Here is a 21,477-nt window from a genome sequence, read left to right on the forward strand (position 1 = left end):
TCGATTTTCCTTTTTGGAGGACCCTCAAATTCTTCCTAGATCAAGAGATACGACTTGATCTAGGTGGAGGGGCAAAAGGAGTGCAAATGTGCTCAATGATGATGTGGCAGTCAAAGGGTCACATGCAGTGATTGTGCCTAACAGGGACTATGCCTGTGGACTTGTGCTGAGGTGGCAAGAGTGGTCACATGAAGTGCTTATGGAGCATTGTGGATGCTTGACTATGTATGTGGCGACTATACTGAGATGAGGTGGTAATCTGATGATGTGGTAATGATGCCAGAGCTGATGACATGGCAAGGTGCCACGTGTCTAAGTCTTGACCAAGCTGCTTTGTGGTAACCCAATCGTGGGTTAACCAGACTGGTGTTAAATTAACCAACCCTATCCATTGTAAACCTTACTCTGGTTACAAGTGACTCTTGGATATGGTTAGGTCTACCTAGGGTTAAGTAACCCTAGGTGACGTGGCAGATAAGGTCTACCACGTGTCAAGTCTTTGACCAAGGATTGAAGACTTGACCAAGGATTGAAGTGGTGACCTTTGGATAAGGGGTGACCAGGGTGTGCCACATGTCGTATCAACAGCCACCGAAATCTTTTGGAGATGTTGCAGAATCATTGGAGTCATGGCCGCGCAGCTTCGAAGATGAGGCGTCAAAGATGAAGCTCTGTGAATGGTCGTCGTTGCCAAAGCCTTTAGAGAATCCCTTTGGAGAAGATGCTCTGTCATGCGTGGAGCAGGAGTCGTTGGGCTCTTGGGCTAGCTGCAGTGTCGCTTGTTGAGGCTAGAGGGAGCTTGGGAGCTACAGTCTGTCGCTTGTGTAGGAGCTTTATAGGTGCTAGGTAGTAGGCGATAGTTGGTAGCCCGGTTGTTGAAGACTATTATGCCACTGAGAATTGGATGCACAGTAGTTGGTTGGATGGAGGTCACTTTGCAGCTGGCTGCTGCGTCGTATGATGTGACTTCAAGGCTATGTGTCGTCCATGGAACAGGAGGTCGATAGCAGGAGTGTCGGTTCTTGCTTGCCTTGCGACTGTAGAGAGGAGCCTGGAGCCGGAAGCCCTTAGAGGAGCTTATTGAAGGCTCGTTGATGGTCGTTGGAGAGGGCAGTGAGGCTTTGGCACTGCGTGGTTGTCCGCTGTAGGCGCTAGCGTTGGATGCGCGTTGGTGCTGTGGAAGCCAGCAGCTATGGCTGTTGTAGGATCGAAGAAGTCTGCACGTTGAAAGCTTGGAGTGGGATTGTAGAGACTTGATTCGCTGGTGCTAGCTCAATGGCTGAGTACTTTGTTGATGGCCTTCAAGGTCGAAAGCTTGGAGTGGGATTGTAGAGACTTGATTCGCTGGTGCTAGCTCAATGGCTGAGTACTTTGTTGATGGCCTTCAAGGTCGAAAAGCTGTCTGTAGAGCCGGGAGTTGGTGGCGTAGAGCTGCTGCAGCTTGTGTGCATGCACCTTTTGGATGAGCTTAGGAGCCGCTGAAGAGTTCGCCCATCACTACTGGAAAGCCTTGGATGTTGGAGAGAAGCCTTAGTTAGAGATGCATCTTTTTTGAGTGCTTGTTGATGAAGGAGAAGGTCGAGGCACCTCCAAGCTCCAATGCTCGCTAAGAAGGAAACCTTTTAGCTCCAATCTCTCTGTTCTCTCTCACAGAGAGAATTCTATCTATGTAGCAAACAATCTCTCTCTCTCTCTCTCTCTCTCTCTCTTTCGCACAATCTCTCAATACAAGAGATGTCTCTCAGATCTCTCTCTCTCTCAAATCGGAAGTGAAATTTCTCACTAAAATCTCTCAAACATCAAGATGTACGAATATACTTCTCGTCGGAGGAGAACAGAATGAACAAACTCACTCTGATTGAACAGAAATGGACGAAAATCTCTTACAAATGGACGAAATTTCCTTCTCATGAACGGAAGTCTCTCATGGAAGAGAACACTCGAGAAGCTCTTGATCTCTCAATCACTCTCACACTCTCAAGGATCGCAATGTCTCAGCAAAAGACAAGGGAGCTCTCATACCATAACAAAGTATGAAGAGGGAAGAGAAGAGTGGAAATGAGGAGAGAGAGCACAAGTAGAGAGCACACCCTAAATGACTAACTGTACACTAGATTTAGTTGAAAATGTAGAATATATACAGACACAATAGGGCTAGGATTTAGAGCATCTAACCCTTTCCTTTATAGCACTCTATTGGGTTAGTGCTATGCACATATGATAACATGATGTTGAGCATGAACTCTCAACACTTTAGTTCCAAGAAGGCCGACAAGTTACCCATCCAATAACACTCTGTTGCATCTTCATGACATGTGAATCGTAGATTTATTCTTTGCTTACATTTTCAATTATTTATTTTTTTATATCGTACTATTGCAACTTTAATTAATGCTTTAGTGCTTCCCTTTTTTCCAAGATAAAGTTCAAGCCTTATATCCTTTTGAATTTGAATGCCTCATGTTTCGAGCTTTTCATTCTCTCAAAGCAATGGATTAAAAAACATCTTACTATGTCCTAGCATTTGATCTTCTAATAGAAAAGAAAGCAAAACATAGTAGCTTGAATTTGAATTAACAAATGGTCATGTTCATTCTACTATGGAAAGCTGAACCATTGAGCTTAGTAGCCATAAGGCATGTTGTGCAAACTAATTAGGTCTGTTCAAACTTATTGGCATGAAAGTTGTTCTTTTCTCAAACGCAATGCGCAACTTTCATACAAATGTAATAAAAATTCTCCGCTAGAAATGTCTCAACCTAGCCACCTAATGTCTATATGCAACGATGTTTCGAAAAGTGTTTTAAAATGGACATTAATAATATGTTTTAACCTTAACCAAAAGCTTCCATCAACAAACTCTTCACTTCCATGACTTACCACAACCCAAAACCTTCTATCATTTCGCCTCCAAGGTCATTTTGAAAACAATCAAGACATGTACTCGTAGGCGAATTCAATGGAGCAGCAACAGCTTGGGATATCCAAGTTTGTGGATATTCAAGATTGGGACAGAATTTGCATGTCCTCGTTACAATTATGTTGTGGAATCAACTCAACATTGCTTGTGGGATTATAAACAAGGGATATATAGAAAGGGATTGCTAGGATCTTCAATACTTTTGCTCTCTCTCCCTACTTTATGAGTTGGGGATCAATTGCTTGGCTTTCCCTTTAAGAGCCATGACTCTTCTTGGGTTTTCTTGATTCGATGATACTTAGTTGAGTCATGCTCTGTGAATGGTGTTCCAACCTAACCCTTTAGACTAGTACATACATCTCTGGATTTCTCTTGGGAGATTCTGGCGAGCATTTCACAATGGACGGCTAGATGCACAGAGGCCTTGGATGGATCCTAGGTCCACCCCTCACACTTCAGCCAGTGTTTAGAAAGATACTATACATGCGCTGATGGCCACCTCGACGAGCATGCAAAGATCCTCTTGAACTACCTCTACTACGAGAGTTACTTTCCTTGGGGAATGAAGAGGCTCCCATTTCTTATCAAAGTCTACAGCAAGATTGAGAGCGACATTCTTAGGCTCAACCATGGTCATTTTCTAGCTCTTTTTTAGAAGCTTTTTTGGCCCATTTTGAGGCCTTATTTTCATGCACAGCCTGTTGTATTTCCACTTTGAGCTTGCTCTCACGCATTTTTTCATACTAAAAAGAAGTCTTTTTCATGGAAAAGAAACGTTTGAACAAAGTTAGAAAATCCTTTAGTTATTGGTCCGTCACATCTTTCATATAACTGTCAAACATTAAAAGATCCATCCACTATTTGACCACATATTTTGGTGGCTAGGTAAGTACGTAGAGCTTATGCTCATGCTGTGTGGTGTTTTATGCCATAGACATTGAGAAGTTCCTACATTTTTAATTCTGCTCCAGCTTTAGTAAAAAACAGTTAACAGCATGAAGTGGGGTCCTAAACAATCTCTTGCACAGCCTTAACCGCACCAAATATATGTTAAGGCTCATATAGTGTCCAAGGAATGCACCTTGTTGATCTCCACCATCACTGAAAAACTTCAAAACAGTCCCCTATCTCCAATATTGCCCTAGATCCACTGATGACTAGATCAGAGTAGAGAAGCCTCTCTGAGGCATTGAATTAGTAGTTATTAGCCATATCAGATGTGTCAAGGCACTATTGAAGCCCTCCATGGATAACAAATCATACAATGGCGAAGCAACTGTTCACACCTTGTGTAGTACTGCATTATAATACCTCTGTAATAGCAAAAGCATAATCATTCTTGTACAAACATCGAAGACCAACCAGCTGCCCATAAAGGTTCCATCCAAATCTTTTAAAGGTTCCATCCAAATCTTTTAGAGGCAAGCAGAAAAATCCACCTGCAACTAGATGGGATAAGAACCCACATCCAACAGGCATGCCTTTGTGGTGAGTTACTCGTGGGAAAAATGAGAATCAATCTGCCTCCTCAAGCTTCCCCCAACGAGTCATGGACCAATAGTACAGCAGCCCTGTTAAGACCTTCAATAATAAACTTAACATTGCCACTGTTTGTTATTGCCATGTTCAATTTTTGCATAGACATGCTAAGCATAGAATAATCAACATTACATACATGTGCAAATTCACCATCCCAGTGACATGATAAAGAAACGTTCTCCAACGACTCCATCATGTAATTATAATCAACCAGATTGTGGTTTGCGTTAAAAGCGATTTTAAAGCCACCAAAGCTGTTGAAACAAATCTAGCCTGCCAAAACCATAAATGTCTTTAAACGTATGTCGCAGAAAACAAATAATACAATCATGGTGCATCATAAGCTAGTACTTCTCAGCAAAGATGTATGACTATCCACAAAAACAAAGAGATTAGATTACAGTTAAAAGAAGAGCATTCATACTGCCTGAGGAGAGCTGAAGGGTTGTAAGGGAAGACGTGCTTTTGATGCAGGCGCTGAATTGCAACTTTCAAACTCAATAAACAATTTGCGGCCTTCTGCATGTCTATAGTTGTATCAAGCATCAAAAGCGACTTGCCCTCTCTCTTGTTGGAAAAAGAGACCATCGGATCAGTTGTAGAATCAGCCTGAATTTTCTTTGTTGCCTCCAACATGTAAGATTTATCTGCAAGTTTCCAATAGAATATCGAGCATAAGCTGGACTTCTAGCAGAGCCATCTTGATGTATGGCTGACACCAAACAGCATATGATTCTCAGCCGGATTTTGAAATGACAAATCATAAAAACCGTGTTCAAATTGGAAAACTACCAGTTTGACACTCTTTATCAGGCGATCTGTGTGACAACGATAAAAATTCTGGCCAAGTATTGCGAACTACACGGAGACATCTGCCAGAAACAGAGCATCAGCACATTTTTAGATTCTCCCATCCTAATGACAGGAGTAAAAATTGCTTTTAGAAGAGTAAGGAAGTCAAGTGCCGAACAAACAATGGGTCTACTAAACTCTAAAACTATGTATAGCCCATGGGATGTATACCGCAAGAGATACTGGATACAGAAAGAGCTTGTGTCCTTGGAGATAAGAAAGTCGACAATAACTGAATGATCATAGCAAACCTGCCAAGTCCACAAAGCAAGCCAACCATTGTCAAAATGTAGTGAGCAATTCAGCAATTTGAATAGTAGTACAATCACAGGTGGTTCATTACCAAAGTTTTGTGGCTTAACTACTAAGCACGGCTACAAGTAAATGGATAAATGCAGGCAGATGAGAATCATGCTTGTTTTTTTTTAGCACTTTGAATTGAAGACACGTGTGCATTAAAAAGTACCATTGAAGAAGAGTACCATTGATAAAAACACAGCAAAAAGACGTAGTGGTTTGAACATTTCCACCAGCAAGCTGTGGGCCAATTTTAAGTGTTCTTCAGCAGTCTCATTGAGGCTGGTGACAAAAGACACAAAATCACCCCTCAATCCCTAGCCACTATACAACATGGCCTTGTTGGAATGAAATTAAACTTGGTGAAAATGAGAGACTTACGTGCAGAAGGCATCGATTGTGGGAATGTCAAGCAACAGCAACAGCATCTCCAGCATTAAACTGTCCTGCCAGTCTCAAGCAAAAGGTTAAAAAGACAGCTCTAATAAAAGACAAGCACCTACTCTAACTGTGGCCAAATAATTTTTGGGTTTCTGGACTTCATTGCTTTTTGGGCTACTCATAGTCGTTTTGTTAAGGTTGCTTCAGGGGTCACTGCTTCCCATTTTAACACTATTACCCACCCTTCCCATAGATAAGTACATGCATATTGTTCACATCCATGCTGTTTGCTACCCTATAGAGCCTTGCTTTGGAGTAAGTACATCTTGCAGCACAGATCTGGAGTTCAGATCTGTGCCACCTCTTTGCAGTCCCATTACACCACCAGCCTGTGCCATCCTTGAGCTCTATCTAAATTTAGACTGTCTTCGCTCAGAATAGCCAATAGTTGCTACGATTTGCTCACCCAGGTTTTCTGCTCTCCCAAAGCATTGTTGCTTATACTCATCCTGCTGTATCCTGAAGCACAAAGCTGTAAATTGATGAGTAGCCTGCAGATATTGAGGTCTATGTCTATAAAAACAGTTACTGGAGCTCTGATTGGTGTTGATAGTAATTCACTTATTCCAGGTTGAGAACCTCAGGGAATTCTAAACTATTTTGCATGCAACAAGCACTTAACATTGTTTTTTTTTTAACAGAAAGAGCACTTTACATTGTTTTTTGGGGAAAGAAGTATGAGATGGTTTTTTTTTTAACAGAAAGAGCACTTTACATTGTTTTTTGGGGAAAGAAGTATGAGATGGTTGACCTGCAAGGAAGTCCTGGAGCTGCGCCCTTTTAATGCTTTTCTTCCTATTGTGGCCAGGATTAAATTTCAAAACATTTTGTTTCTGCTTCAAGGACACTCGTATTTAGGTTTTTCTAGATGTCCTGTTTCAAGGACTTGATGGAACCTTCCCCTTATCTATTATATGTCCTCTTGAGGTAGTCACAAAGAAAAAGAGGAGGTGACTGCAATCAAACCCAATCTTGTGACCATCTCTCAACCTTAGACCATGCTACCATGGTATTAGTGCAATGCCCACAATACAATGGATGATATCCTCATGGGTTGTAATAATAAGTCAGCAATAGCTTGTGTAACCAATTTTAGACCAAGGAAATTTCCTGGTGGGTGCCTCAACAGCACCGAGCAGTATACTCTCTCGAGAATTGGGAGGGAACAACTCCCGGTGATCCATCTGACACTGCAACACATTCGCAGCACTGTGAACCGGCAGGGCGACTTGCAGCAAAGAAATAGGAAATATAAGAGATAAGTAATCTAGAATGATCTCTGGAAAATGGATAATCACCAGCAATTAAAGGAAGACTTGGGTCCCAAGACCTGCAGATATGCCCTCATCGTTGTACGATGTAGGTGATACCCCCTACAAGTCTTTGATAAAAGAAAACAACCTTTAGCTTGGCTGCAGCGGGGACGAATCTAGCGAGCAACAGGATGGCTGTGCAGAACAAATTGACTCTATAGAAACAACAAAGTCGTATTTTCAAGGAAAACATGTTTCCAATTATTTATTTAACAAACACTTAGCATTTAAAAACCAGGAACTAAAAATAATTAACAAATTTGACTTTCACAAATCCACACAAAGGTTGCGACCTGTAAATAGAGATTTGCATTAGGTGTGGACAAGGATCACCCCTTATTGCACACAATAATATTGAAAACTCTAGATGAAACCAATAAACCCTAGGAGAATCTAAATGAATAATGTCATCTCCTTAAACAAATATGAGAAATACAATGTGCATATGTCAATGACACTGTAAATGAACATGCCACATTAATTATGGAGAGCTAGGCTTTGGGCTGAAAAAGATCAAGACTTGTTTAACTGGAATCTATTTTTGTCTTTCTTGAACTTAGGTCTATTACATCTTGAGTCGAACCTCCCTCCCTCACTTCTCCTTTTCTTAATCCGATTTGCTAAGGCAATCATCTTCTTATGATATGCCATATCAAGGCATTGTTGGAATAGATCAGGTTACCTCCCCACTGACCTTGAGGGATATATACGAGCTTGACAATGAGGCAAGAATCTTAGACCTCGAGACAGAGCTGTACATCATGACTATGCATCAAGGGGAATCAGTTCAGGAACACGTCGCCAAGATGAATGTAGGTGTGGGATCAATTGATGGCAGTTGGTCAAAGGACCAGCTCAACCAGGATGGCAAGGCTGTTGCTGGGAATGCTCCCGCGGAGATATTGTAGTTTTGCTGACTATGACGACTGTAGGGCACACAGCGACGCCGATGACTTTCGAGGAGATTCCACTACTGCTGCAGCAAGAAGCTAGGGAAAAGAAGTACAACGATACTGATAAGGATGACAGAAACAAACCCTCAGAGCTTGGTGCATGGAGGACTTCAGGCTGTTCACCTATCATGAGAGGGATAGTTGGAGGATGTTGGTACCTAGAGAGCTCAAGTTCAAAGGCGGGTTCGTGACTCAAGGTCGGGGTGCCAGGCTGGTGTGCGAAATCAGAACTAGACCTGGGGAGCAAGAGCCAATGGGGAAAAGCCGGAGAGAGACTTTGACAACAATAGAGTGTTCCAGAGGGCTACGACACGGGAGTTACTTGAGCACCTTCATTGGATTGGGATGAAGCAATGAGGGTCGGTGAGAGGAGATGTTGGAATAGATCAGGTCACCTCCCCACTTGTGAGTCCCCATATGAGGAGTGCATCGGGGGGGTGGACCAAAGAGAAAAGCTGAGCATGGGGCTGCCATGTGGGCAGCACATAGGCTGCCATGTAGGCAATAAGCCAGGGTTCATACCTGGAGGAACACAAGCGTCTTGGAGGGCCTGGTGCGATGACTTTGGGCTAGAGGGATCTGCAGCAGACGTGCATGCTAGCAGCGTCAATGTATGGGACTGTACGGAGGGTAGGGAGCAAGGTATGAAGCAGGTACAGGTGCCAAAGGGCTGGAGCAAACGTTCGGTGCAGCAGGAGTAGGTGTATGGGCAGGTTGTGGTGCCGGCAAGGGCCTACAACCTGGCACAATCATCGCAGGGGGAGGAGGAGATGAGTCAGCCATATGATAGGGCTGGTGGAGACTAGGATATGGGCAAACCTAGGGGTTGGGCCCCTACATGGAATCGAGAGCATAATGGCCCGGTCTTGTGAGCCCCACAAGTCGGTGTCGGCCAGCCAAAGGTCGGTAAAACCCCTACTAGCTCAGTCCAATGTTGGGGGCATTGAGCCCTATAAAAGGTGGCCCTTGTGGCCTTATTTCACATCGCTTGCAGCAGCCCTCAGAGAGCAGACAGGAGCAAGAAGACCAGCAGCAGTTGAGCCGTCACCAATTGGTATTTCTCCCAAGAAATAAAGAGGAGTCTTTATCAAATTACTACAGTCATAAATTGACTTTGGCTAACTAGAATAAGTTTAATTGTTTTTACTTTTGCTTTGGATCGGTAAAAGAGAACTGTGGGGATGCCCACAAGGGAACAGGATGGAATGCATGCATTACGCTAACCTTTAATGGGTTAAAGTGTTGCATTTTGTGCAAAAGGGCTCCCAAATGATGGAGCAAGTGCCAAAATGCAGTTCGTCCCACAAGGCCAAAAAGCACCAGGGAGATAGCCATTAAGAAAACCCCACATGGTTCTAGAAAGTGGCCCCACGGTGGGCAAAAGCAAGAAAGTCTATTTTCTGTAAAAAGTAGCTATTAAAAGCGAGTCTAGCTTTTTGCTAGCTCAAGTCTATAAAAGAAGGGCCTCGGGGCTCCTAGATCATTCAAGAGTTGTATTCAGCCTAATGCTCTTTTATAAGCCAATTCTACAAAGTTTATTCTATTGCAATAAAGACCTTCGGGGGGATCCAGCCACTATTTCTGGGCCCTAGTGTGTGTGTTCTCTGTTATTTCTCAGTTTGTTTTGCTTCCCAAAAGGAACCTGCTGCAGCTCCCCGTCAAATAAAGCTATCAGATGTTTTTCCCTGAGATCTATGAGATTCGAAATCTATCTTGGTGATTATCTACTGTGAATCAAAGATCCAGGCTGCGTTTCTACTAGGAGTGATTCGCTTTTAGGGTTTCAAGGCTGATCACAAATTCGTTTTATGGTTTCAAGGCTAATTACCAATTCGTTTTAGGGTTTCAAGGTTGATTACCAGTTCGTTTTAGGGTTTCAAGGCTGATTACCAGTTCGTTTTAGGGTTTCTAGTCCGGTTTTGTGAGCCTATAACCAGGAGGTGAATCAAACTGGAAGAAGACCTGCAGACTGAACTAGAGTGGCATGCCACCTAGGCTGCAACTACCCTAAGGACCACTCTGATCTGTTCCTTTTTTTAGTGGCATTCTGAAGTCTCTCATTGTAGCATGTTCATTCCTAGTTGCTTCTATAGATGGTTCATTATGGTAGAGAGATTCTGATATTCACCTCCAGAGAATCTGGTTGCCAGGTGCAAACAGGTTCTCATAGGGAAGCCAACAAAGGTCATGGGAATTTTGTCACATATTCAACAAAACATTATGCATACTATGAATAATCTGTGGGATAGATGCATTGGAGACTCTCAAGGACAAAGTAAAGATTTTACTCAGTTGTCTTCATCAACTGAATTTGGCGTGAGGTAACATTCTTCTCCTCATAACCCTGATTTTGCTTCGGATTAGGACCCACTATTCTTGGTTCATCTATCTATGATGTACTTCATTGGTTTCTAGTGATAAGATTGAGTTGTACCCTCATGATGTATATATTGGCCTTGAGACATGCTTAAGACTTGCTCATCACTTTGAGACATTATATATTTTACTCTATTTAAAACATCAAAAGTGTCAAAAGCTTATTGTAGTTCTTATGATATGTTTCTTTTTTCTTGATTTGTTTCTTCTTCTTGACCCAAGCTTGCTCCACTAAGTAATCTGCTCAGGGATCAATCTTAGGGTAGAGAAATTATGTAAACCAGGTTGAACGCAAGAGACTTGAAAGGAGATGTAAACACTAAAGAAGAAAAATTCAGAGTTTTCATCTATAACCAGAAAGAAAACGCTCACCTCATCCACAAATATCTGAACAAAAGATAATGCCAAGTAATCTGCTACTTCAGCGATTCCCAACCTTGAGAAATCACCAACTGAATTGATATGCAATATTAACCAATTTAGCAGCCATCCCTCCATCTGAGCAGCATGTTGATCTTCTGTACTTCCCTGATGAGAAATCTTTTTTAATGATACCACCACCTTGAAAACAAGGAACACTGCATGCCTTTCAGGTTGACAGGCTGGAGGATGAACTGCCTCTTGCAGCTCACTCTTTTGGACTAGATGCTGAATAAATGGAGATCCCAGTAAAGGACTCATCAACTGTGCTCTTCTCTGAAACAAGGATCCAAAGTGATCATCCAATTGTGATTTCAGGATATTCAAGCATGTTAGCGCCAGAGAAGGCTTCTGTAGAAACCATTCACGCTGGCGGAACATCAACATCTGAAACAACAAAATTCTTAGTTCATAATTGCATACAAGGCACGAGTCTTATCTGTATAAAGTATTGTATACAACAGCCTCCATGTGAGCTGCACTCTCTTCTATGTAACCAGTAAAAAAGAAACGTATCTTTATGTACAATAACAAATCTGAGATAATCCTCTTCTTGTATCCACAAAAATATACAATTGATTTCATTGACCAGGACCAAAGAAGACTTTTCTTCCATTTTACGCAGCACAATGATGATTGTTAAAACTCATGCAACGCTTGCAACTTGCAACCAACCAATCAACCCATTTGCAGGTCCAAGCAGATATGAAAGAATTATAGATATGAAAGAATTATAGATTCCAGCTTAAATCAGTAAGGGTAGCAGTAATCAATGAGGCAGTAGCAGATATGAAAGAATTATAGATTCCAGCTTAAATCAGTAAGGGCAGCAGTAATCAATGAGGCAGCAGCCATGATACTTTGGCATCGCAAAGGAAAGAGATCTGAGTAAAACCTGAAGGGACTACCTAAACTGGTATATTTGAGAAACACGAAGATTTTTACTGATTAGGAGAAAGAGAGATGAAATTACGAAGATGGATACGTAGTGCACAAATGACGTCTATACCTCATGAACAATGTCATCGGAGGTTTTTGCGGATAGGGAGAAAATGACATGAAATCAGCACTCAAACCTCAGAACAAACCTCATAGGTTTTCTATGTCAAGTTGAATACAAATTCCATAGTTATCAGGATTTGGTGGGTGGGACTGTTGACAATAGAGATGTTTTCAAGGCATACCCAAACTCATCATGTAGACAAATGCAAGTTGAACCAACCGACTCTATCTACTTGTTCTTCACAATCTCCACTTGCTCTTAGCCACCTTTCACTCAACAACGCCTACACCGTTATTTTCTCCCGTCATGGTAACCTTTATTACCACACAGATCCATTTGCACTTACCATCATCACCTGCACAGCCACCCCGCAAGCTTATACTCCATTATCTGCTTCCCACCGTGGTAATCCCAAGATTCTAGGCATCAACACACCCATTTGTTGAAGCCAGGTCCACCTCTACTAACCCAATCATGCACAATCCAGCCCACCAATCCTTCCCGCGCATTCTCAAGTTGATAAAGAGACCCTACTAGGCTTGGTCCCCAAAACATGCTGTATGACAAGAATTACAAGGGCTTGTAGCATATGCTGCTTCCAAAGAGACTCTAGGACACCTCTCAAGGTCATACAAAATATTGCTAAGAAGGAAGGAATCCCAATCAACCTTCTCCTCAGCAAAAGCTTTAAGGAATTTCAGCTGAAAATTCCCTTAAAAGTAGTCCCTCTGTCTCAACCCTTACAAACCCAAAGATTTGAAGCTGTCATGCCTATAGCCTCTAAGACATCAAGTATCAACCCTCTCCAAATCTATATATATATATACCTTTTGGATGACTACAATATCCAATCATAGAAATTTAGAAATTTTGTTGTTCTAAAGTCCCAAAAACTACACAGAAAATAAAAGAGAAAACGAAAGAGAAGAAAAAAGAGGTAACAATTTTTTTTTCAAAACAAAAGGAAGACATACTTAGTAAGCAAAGCAACACTTATGTCGTCATCAGTGCCCAAGCATAATGTACTTCATGATGATGGAACTTTATTGCCTTTTCCTTTGGCGGCCAGACAGTATGGCTTGGAGATGCATTGTCGACCCCTCTGGCAGATGCTTCATTGTTTTTTACCAGTGCCCAAGTTGGAGCTTATGTATCACCTCATTGATTGGTCCTTACATCGCCTAACTAATATCTCAGTGGCTAGTCTATACAGGGTTTTGATGCCTCCTCCTTGGATATTGCATCATGCAAATCAACTTTGGAGGTCGACTTCAGTGCAGGCTCAATACTCTCTCTTTTTTCATTGGGTTAGATTTTGGGGCACTCTAGACTGTTTGGAAACAAAGGAATCAGGTTTTCTTGGGGCAACCATTGCTCCAACCATACGAGTTTTTCATAGCCTCATTACGATAATCTCTGTATGATGCTTGTCGTGAGGATGACTTGGATGTATCTTCTTTAGAGGTGTTTTCCCACTGCTTCTAATTTTTCTGAATAGTCTATTCTGTAGACTATTCTCATTGTAAAAAGTTTTCTAATATAAATACAGTGGTTTCACCCCCAAAAAAAAAAGTGTGTGTGTGTGTGTGTGTGTGTGTGTGTGTGTGTGTGTGAGAGAGAGAGAGAGAGAGAGAGAGATTGTATGATTGTATTGAGCTCCGCATGAGACCCTTCAGGATCTATGGGGCTGCAATCACTATCAACTAATAGTGATCCCTTCCATCCAATGAGAGAAATATTACAAACTTGCTATTTACTGAGTAATTGTTGGGCCAGCTTGTGTGGCATGAGACCCTTCAAGATCTATGGGACTAGCGATCACTATCAACTAGTAGTGATCCCTTACATGTAGTGAGAAAATATTACAAACTTGCTATGTAGTGAGTAATTGTTGGGCCAGCTTGTGTGCTAGTCCCAGTGCATTGTTGCGGTGTTCCAAAACCTCTTTCAAATAGCTTTCTAGTTTTTTGGCTGGCTGCTCCAGCAGATTTTCCATATTGTCTCTACCGCCTCCATAACCTTAACTAATGTGTGCATAGGGCCTATACCTTCAGAGTACATGCTGCTCATTTTCTACCTCCCCTATGGAGCAGATGTTGCAAGCCCTTTGTTCTCTGGGGATCATGTGAACTAGATAAGATGCCTTTTAAATATTGTAATGTCTTCCCCAAGATATTTCTGCATTCCATAGCTGTCCATTGAGTCAATTTGATGTTTGTAGTACTGCATTTTTGTCTCAGGTTTTGCCATTGTTTTCTGTAGCATTTCTTGCGTCACTATCTCCCTAGTATCACATGCATCTTCTAATATATCAGCAGCTGTTATACCCCATGATTCCATCCACTTAATTCCCACTCTACGCCAACCTGTGAGTTGTGTAGCTTCAATTGCAATAGAGCTAGCTATATGCACGCAGGGACAAACTGTGATCTTTACATTGACTTCCATTAATATCCACCTTCTATATCTATGAGAGAGGAGAGAGGTCGCGATGAGCCGGCATGCCCTTTTATCGCATTTTAGCCACAACTTCTGCCTATATTCTCTCAGCCGCGTACTCTCACGCTACCCCATGCTGCCAGCCTTATCCTGACGGATATCCCCACCAACTTCCATCATGGTTCTAGGTCTCGACTACGGTGTCGTTCTGCCACTGTCAAGCGACAATCACATTCGGGATCCGCCCCTTTTGGCCTCTTGTCTCCCTCTTTCACCTTGGCCTTCGTCATTCACTCTTCACCCTTTGTCTTTTACTACGCCATTCGCCTTTCGGTTCTGCAGCTTGTCGTTCATCTTCTAGCCGGACCTTGGCTCTTCGTCCTTCATCCTTTGTCCTCAAGGCTTCAAGCTTTGTCTTCGGCCTTCATCTTCGATGTTAACACCTATTTTCTTAGGTATTAACAAATAGTGTACTTTCTCCCGAGTCCCAAAAGAAAGTACTCTTCTTGGTATTGACGTATAACTGATTGTCCTTGACAAGCTGTAGGATCTATCAATGTGCTACTGCTCCTTGGAAAAAATGAGAACAAACATTGTTGCACGAATAATTGGCTTGACGATGAGTAGTATCATCCAATTGAAAGCCGCGAGTGCTCTGGTGAGTCCGAAGGGCATGACAACGAACCCATACTAAGAATTTTGGGTGCAGAAGGCTAACTTGGGAATGCCCGATTCATGAATCTAGATCTGACAGTATCCACTTTTGTTTTATCAATCTTTGAAAAATGTTAACCCCGTTCAGGCATTCCAAGATGTTGTCAATTCGAGGCATGGCCCATGGGGAACCAACTTTTGACTATGAGTTTGCTAGTATCCAAGGAGTCTTCTCCCTCTTTTGACAAGGAGGATAGGAGCTCCATATGCAAAATTGCTTAGTCTAATGAAGCCATTCTGTAGTAATTCCTCTAACTAGTTCTCAAGTCTCTCTTTCATGGCCTTGCCGAGTTTGTAGGGATTCTTGCTGGTCCAGATCATGTCATCCTCTAGCCGAACTGGTGCTAAGGATGGAGGTAAGCTGAAAGTGAAAAATATCTCCCGCTATTCCTAGAAAGGTCGAAGAATTGCATCTCCAAATGATCCAAGTATTGTGGAGGTAGGAATCGTGCCCCAATGCTTCAGAATCCCATCCACGTGCAATGGGACGACTCCATCACAACATCATAACGATCTGCCCACCACTTGTGCCACCATGTGACCACTTCACTTGATAGATGCATGAAAGCTAAAATACACTTCTTGTTGTCCTTTGTGAGGACTACAAAGAAGTAGCTGATTAAGCCATGAAATCCATACCAATGGGTCAATTTTACCATTGTACCTCTGAAAATTCAGTTTCCCCTGAAAGGACAACTTGGTAGCTCTCTAGTGCCTCTCCGAATTTGGCAAAGTTTGTGGTTTGATCAACAAGAGTAGGCCCATCCGTATGCTTCCTTTTCTTCTTGCGCTACTTGGAGGTGCTCTTCCTTTCTTTCCATCCGATCTGAATATCGTGGGTTTTAAACCACTCTATTCCGATCAACAAGTCCACATGTTCCAAGTGCTTAACATAGCACAAAAGAGTATCTGTGTAGTCTTGAACCCAAGATCATTGATCGTGCGATCCCAAAACTACTTCCCAGCTGTCTTACTATCTAGAAACACTATCTTTTGAGAGCTCATTTCACAGTCTAGATGGATCATCAAAGTCTCAAGTAATTATGTTTCATGAGTAGCCACCTACAATGGAGTAAGAGATGGCTCCATCCTTTGTTGGGCAGCTTCTTTTGTTTCTTGAGCTGCTTGGAGACATTCTTCTCCCGTCTACTGGGCAGCTCGCTCCCAATCCTCCCTCAGCTCTTGGAGTTGGAGCAATCAGGCAAAAAGGTTTGCTGACTGCTGGACCTGCATCTGCTTCATGGAGCCCATGGCTGATGGAGATACATGTGCCTCCGCTGATGGTGCTGCAGTTGGAGGCACTGTTGGTGCACTTAAGTTGGAAGAAGCTCCTGCATTCATTGATCAGCCAGAGCATGTCTGTATTATCAACTGGACTGTCTTTCCTAATCTGTGCCTCACTCTTATAAAAAAACTGAAGCTCACTCTCTCTCTCTCTCTTGTTTCTACTGAGAGGAATGCGTGAGCTGTTAAAAGAAAGACACACAAGAACTCATGTGCTATGCTGTAAGTGTGTGTGTGTGTGTGTGTGTGTGTGAATGAGGCAGAATTAGGTTGTAATAGCCCCCCCCCCCCCCCTCCATAGAGAGTATTTGCTGTTTTATATTTGTTTTGCCAATATGCCATACTACAAGTGTTTGCCCGTAGGCCGAATGAATACTCAAGAGGTGTAATCCTTCTTGTGGAGATGCAGATGAGGCTGCTGCTCTACTCCTTCTCCTTGACTGCTACACTGGGCTTAGGCTACAAGCTGCTGCTGGAGGCTGAAGGTGATCCCTCAATGCCATGGAGAGGGACCATTTACATAGGTTGGGCGTTCCTCCTGCTGACAGGCAACTAAATGCTGATCTGGCCCACCCCTCCTGGTGGACCCCAACAACACTTCTGCTGCTGCCACCTACCCTGACTTGCCACGTGGCAGTTGGGTATTTCTATACTTGGTCTGCCTGCTGTACAGACACGTGGCAGGTCTAAACTGGCTGCTCACCTGTACCAGTCTCTGCACCTGTCCTGCTCCTGTACCTATCCCCGTACCTGTGGATAATGTCAGCAGGTTGAGATTTGCTTTCTATCTTCTATACTAGACTAATTGTCGCAGTAAGTGCTTTCCTTACCAAGGTTTCCTTTTGGTGCAGGCCTGGAGCCAAGTTTGGATGCAGCCCTTTGCCACCATAAGTTTTTGGATGGGGCCTTCTCTTCTACGGCGCAATCATTAGATCAAATCAGATTTGGGAGTTATATTCTTCAACCCCAACACACAGCAAAAAATATGACTGTTCTGTTCTGTTCTGAAAAATTTCATCAAATCGCCTCCAAATAAGTTTTGACCAAAAGTAAACATTAACACTAGAAGTCAGACTGACTAATTTGTCTAGAGATCGAGCTATAAATTAAGCATGAAATACAAATGCGCTTCTCATCCTTCACAAGCATGAACAAGTTGAATTGAATAAGCCCAAAGCAAATACAACTTCATGCATAAAATGTACAAGGACTAGTAGTTGGTGTTGAGTACCATAAATTTATGATGCACATAATGGGACACACTGCTTCTGTTGAGGGGTGAAAGGCAGTGGGATGCAAATGCAGACATAAAACATTGTACAGAGGTTAAAATTTGACAATCAGTGGTGCAGTCTGCTGCCTTGATTATCTCAGAATGTAAGCTCATACAGTGAACAATCGAGCATAGAAATTGTAGCAAGGCCCCCAACGCTAACTGTTCTTCGCTCTTCTGCTTCACTGTCGCATTATTTACTTGCAACAGGTCTGCAATGAATGCTGCAACAACTTCTTTAATGTGTAACGCAGAAACAGTGATAAATGTGTTCAATTGCAGTTTTCCTTCTTCCTTACAGTTCCTCAAGATGGTATGAAGTACATTTAGAGCTCGCACAGCAGCCACCCAATTTTTCTGTTGGACATGCCTATTACTTGCTAAAGGATACACCGAAGTAGCAGCTTCACCACTGAGCCGTTTTTGTCTCGCAAAACCATCATTTTCAGAGTCACTCAACCAGGCCTTCAAAGCACTCCATAGAATGTGAAAGACTGAGGTCCACCATGCAGGCTGCATCAAGAGGAGGAAAAACTAATTTAAGAAAAAGCATTCAAGCATTGAGCACTTAAAATTGTTAAATATTGCAGCCAGGAAGAATTCAAAAGCCAATACATAACAGGACTACCTCTTCATTTAGATAGTGTAAGAATGCAATAAGTGCTTTTCCAGCCGAATGACTGACATAATTGCTCTCACATGCAAGAATCGAGACCTATCACACAGCAGAGTGAGACTTGAACAATATGAACAGACTTCTGTCCAGAAAGACATATTACTAATCAGTACCAAAGTGATAGCCAACTCTTGCAAATTGCTTAAGCAGGGTCTTCCGAAGTCTTCCAAGTCTGTTCTTTCCCTGTCCTCTAGGTCAGAGTAAGCTCCTTTCCACTGCAATCAGAACTTTAATCAATGTAAGCCAGAGGCACAGTGGAAAACATGCCGACCTGATTAATCCTTTCTTTTTGTCCTATGAACATTTCAATGTGAAAAACAGGTGGTCATAAGTTTTATCATGTGTGTTATCTGAACAAAAAATTATGTACCATGGGTGTCTTTATTGCAGAGAGCTCTACACAGACGTATCAACTCATACTTGACACATACTACCACATGGTCACCTCACATGCTTGATACCATGCTATGTGTCCATGATTGTTATGAGCATTGCCTACTGCATGTAGTAGATCCTATCCACTGGGATTATGGTCACTAGTTCGTGACGATTCTAATATCGAATCATCCTCGCTCAGGTTAGACCTCTCCTAATTTATTTCTGTTAGACCTCTCCTATTCACCTTTCCTACCAAATTAATTAATTAATTAATTTTGATGCATGGAGGCTTAATTAAGCTATGTTTATCTATGGCTTAATTTGTTTTTACTTTAATTAACTTATGTTTTTCTATGGTTTAATTTATTCATGCATAAATTAACCTATGTCTCTCCATAGCTTAATTTATTTTCTGCATAAACTATGTCCAAGGGGGGCTTCCCCAAACGTTGAAGAACCCAAACCCAAGATTCAAAACCAAAACCTTCTTTTTCCCAAGCATGAGCCCTACCACTAGGCTATTAAGTAATATTATATGCCTCTTTCCTTACAATAGCATTATAAATCCTCCCTCATCCCCCTCCCCCTTTGGGATGTCCTTTCCTCTTTAATGCCTTTCATAAGTGGTCCCCCCCTCCCCAATCACACACGTCCCTCCCTCTTTAATCCCCCTCCCCCTCCTTTTATTTAATTCAAGCTCTCTCCCTCCCCCACATAAGACTAATTATTGCCCCCCCTCCCCCCTTTATGCTTAAAAATGTTGCCAGCATATACCATTCCCCTCTCCCCCAACTAATTGATTAATATGATTTTTTGAATATTAGGGGCACCTATTACCAGATCTTCCTCCCTCAGGTTAGTAGACTCACCATGCATTGCAAGCTCCACTTGTCACTTGGACTTCCATTACTTTTTTTTTTTTTCCAAAGAAAGGAACCTTCTATTAATGCTTGAAAGATTTCATACAAGACAGCAGCCCCGAAGGTGTTGAGAATGGGAAAAACCGGAAAAGGCTAAAAGAAAGAAACCGGCCTGTCCCAAAGAAACCCAGCTCACTGCCTAGGGAATCTTGGAACTGGGGCTAATAGCCAAGTGGGGGGACTATACAGCCAGCGAATTTCTCATGGAGTGAAGATGTAGAAAACACCTGTAGGCCAAGCCTTGCAGAAACGAGCACGCCTCTCAATAGTCGCCCCATTACTTCCGCATCCCTTACTACAGAACCAACATCTTCAGCAAGCCAAGGAATTAGGCCTTCATCACATGAGGCATGAGATGGTGGTAGCTCCTGCTTTGATGGACTGCTCCACCTCCCTCACCATCCTCTTGCCCTCCCTCATTGTTGCGGTCGTCCTCAGCCTCCCTCACCTCCTTCCTCTTCTGCTTCCTCCTAATCCTTCTGCTTAGCCTGTGAGCATTCAGCTCATGAGTATGAGCCTTTGCTCTTCTGCCCACTAGTACATCGCTGCAATTTCCCTTCCCTTGCCACCTTTCTTTATGGTTCCTTTGCACACATCGTCCAAGCTTCATGGCCATAGAAAGGTCACATGGAGAAAGAAAGATGTATTACCGTCTTCAGGAGGCCTCGTGAAGTACAATCACAAGATAATTCATACAAGCTATTGTGGGCTGAAGCAGAGGGCTCGCTAAGGCCAGTACTATGCTAAACTAACTCAAAATACAAGAGTCAAAACCAGTATTCAATCTCACAGTCAAAATACGTAACCCAATGCCAGCGGCGAGAGGCGCGGTCTCCGTCATCTCTGTATCTAACAGGTCATGTTTGATAGTGACGCCTCTGATTGGGCAATCCTCTCCGAATACAACGGTGATGGGCTGAACCTCCATTGTGCATGCCCTAGTCCGTCTCTGCATCGTGTGTAGCTCTTGCATCTCTGGCTGCATCTCTCCTCGTTCTCGTCTCATCCTACTGACCCATCAGCCCCTATATCATCATCTCCTCCTCCTCTACTCTCCTATGTCCAAGGGCGGACTCAAATGTGTAAAAATCAATGACATGTCGTTGGGCTCGATCTATCTCAGTCTCATGTGTCATTGTCTCCTCTTGCTCTCTGATCTGGTGCAACAAGGTCTTTCTACGCCGTCGCATCTAGAGATCAACGCAATCCTAGGCTCGGAAGTGAATCAGCCGGGAGAGAAAACAAAACCGTGCTCCTCCTGAAATAAGCAATGATATTGTCCTCATATCTCATAGTAAACAAGGCAAGTACACAAGAAGTTCTCCTTGATAATCACTCCATCCTCCGATACTCTCAAGAAGTGATCACGGTAGAATAGGATCTTGGTGAAAAACTCCTAATTCTCCCCTCCAAAGTGTGACGTATAAAGCTGAAGTACATCCAACCGTATAATATGGTGGATCTCATCCCATTGGATCAAAGGATTATGGGTATCTAAGCTATACTATAAGAGGGGGAGAGGGCCCATCTGGCTACAAAACCATTGCGTACCAAGCCATGCTAACCCCACTCTCAGCTAGTCGTATAGACTACTCTAGTGTCAATCTCCCTCCCAGTAAGGTCCAGACCCTGTGAAGATAAGTGACTCTGGAAGATGGCATCAACCTGGAGCAGTATCA

At 42.7% G+C, this 21,477-nt stretch overlaps 1 protein-coding gene across 11 annotated transcripts in view; it reads right to left on the reverse strand.

The window, feature by feature from the left end:
• Positions 1–3,982: 3,982 nt before the first annotated feature.
• LOC147883890 (golgin) overlaps positions 3,983–21,477 on the reverse strand; it is a 33,980-nt gene continuing 16,485 nt past the window's right edge. For 4 of the 11 annotated variants that reach the window (XM_087398571.1, XM_087398569.1, XM_087398570.1 and 1 more), the window contains exons 6-15: positions 18,614–18,715; positions 18,453–18,539; positions 17,783–18,337; positions 11,064–11,498; positions 5,990–6,054; positions 5,794–5,890; positions 5,483–5,562; positions 5,252–5,331; positions 4,884–5,106; positions 3,983–4,732 (exon numbers count right to left, since the gene is read on the reverse strand). In XM_087398571.1, the coding sequence (XP_087254697.1) occupies positions 4,699–4,732; positions 4,884–5,106; positions 5,252–5,331; positions 5,483–5,562; positions 5,794–5,890; positions 5,990–6,054; positions 11,064–11,498; positions 17,783–18,337; positions 18,453–18,539; positions 18,614–18,715 (1,758 nt within the window). In that variant the 3' untranslated portion in view covers positions 3,983–4,698. Of the gene's footprint in view, positions 4,733–4,883; positions 5,107–5,251; positions 5,332–5,482; positions 5,563–5,777; positions 5,891–5,989; positions 6,055–11,063; positions 11,499–17,782; positions 18,338–18,452; positions 18,540–18,613; positions 18,716–21,477 lie in introns of those variants that run through there. The other 7 variants (XM_087398574.1, XM_087398575.1, XR_015543662.1 and 4 more) reach the window with 6 other exon arrangements.

The sequence above is a fragment of the Dipteris shenzhenensis genome, chromosome 27 (genome assembly GCF_047967505.1).
Source record: "Dipteris shenzhenensis isolate YYH24624 ecotype China chromosome 27, Dip_SZ_1.0, whole genome shotgun sequence".
NCBI lineage: Eukaryota > Viridiplantae > Streptophyta > Polypodiopsida > Gleicheniales > Dipteridaceae > Dipteris > Dipteris shenzhenensis.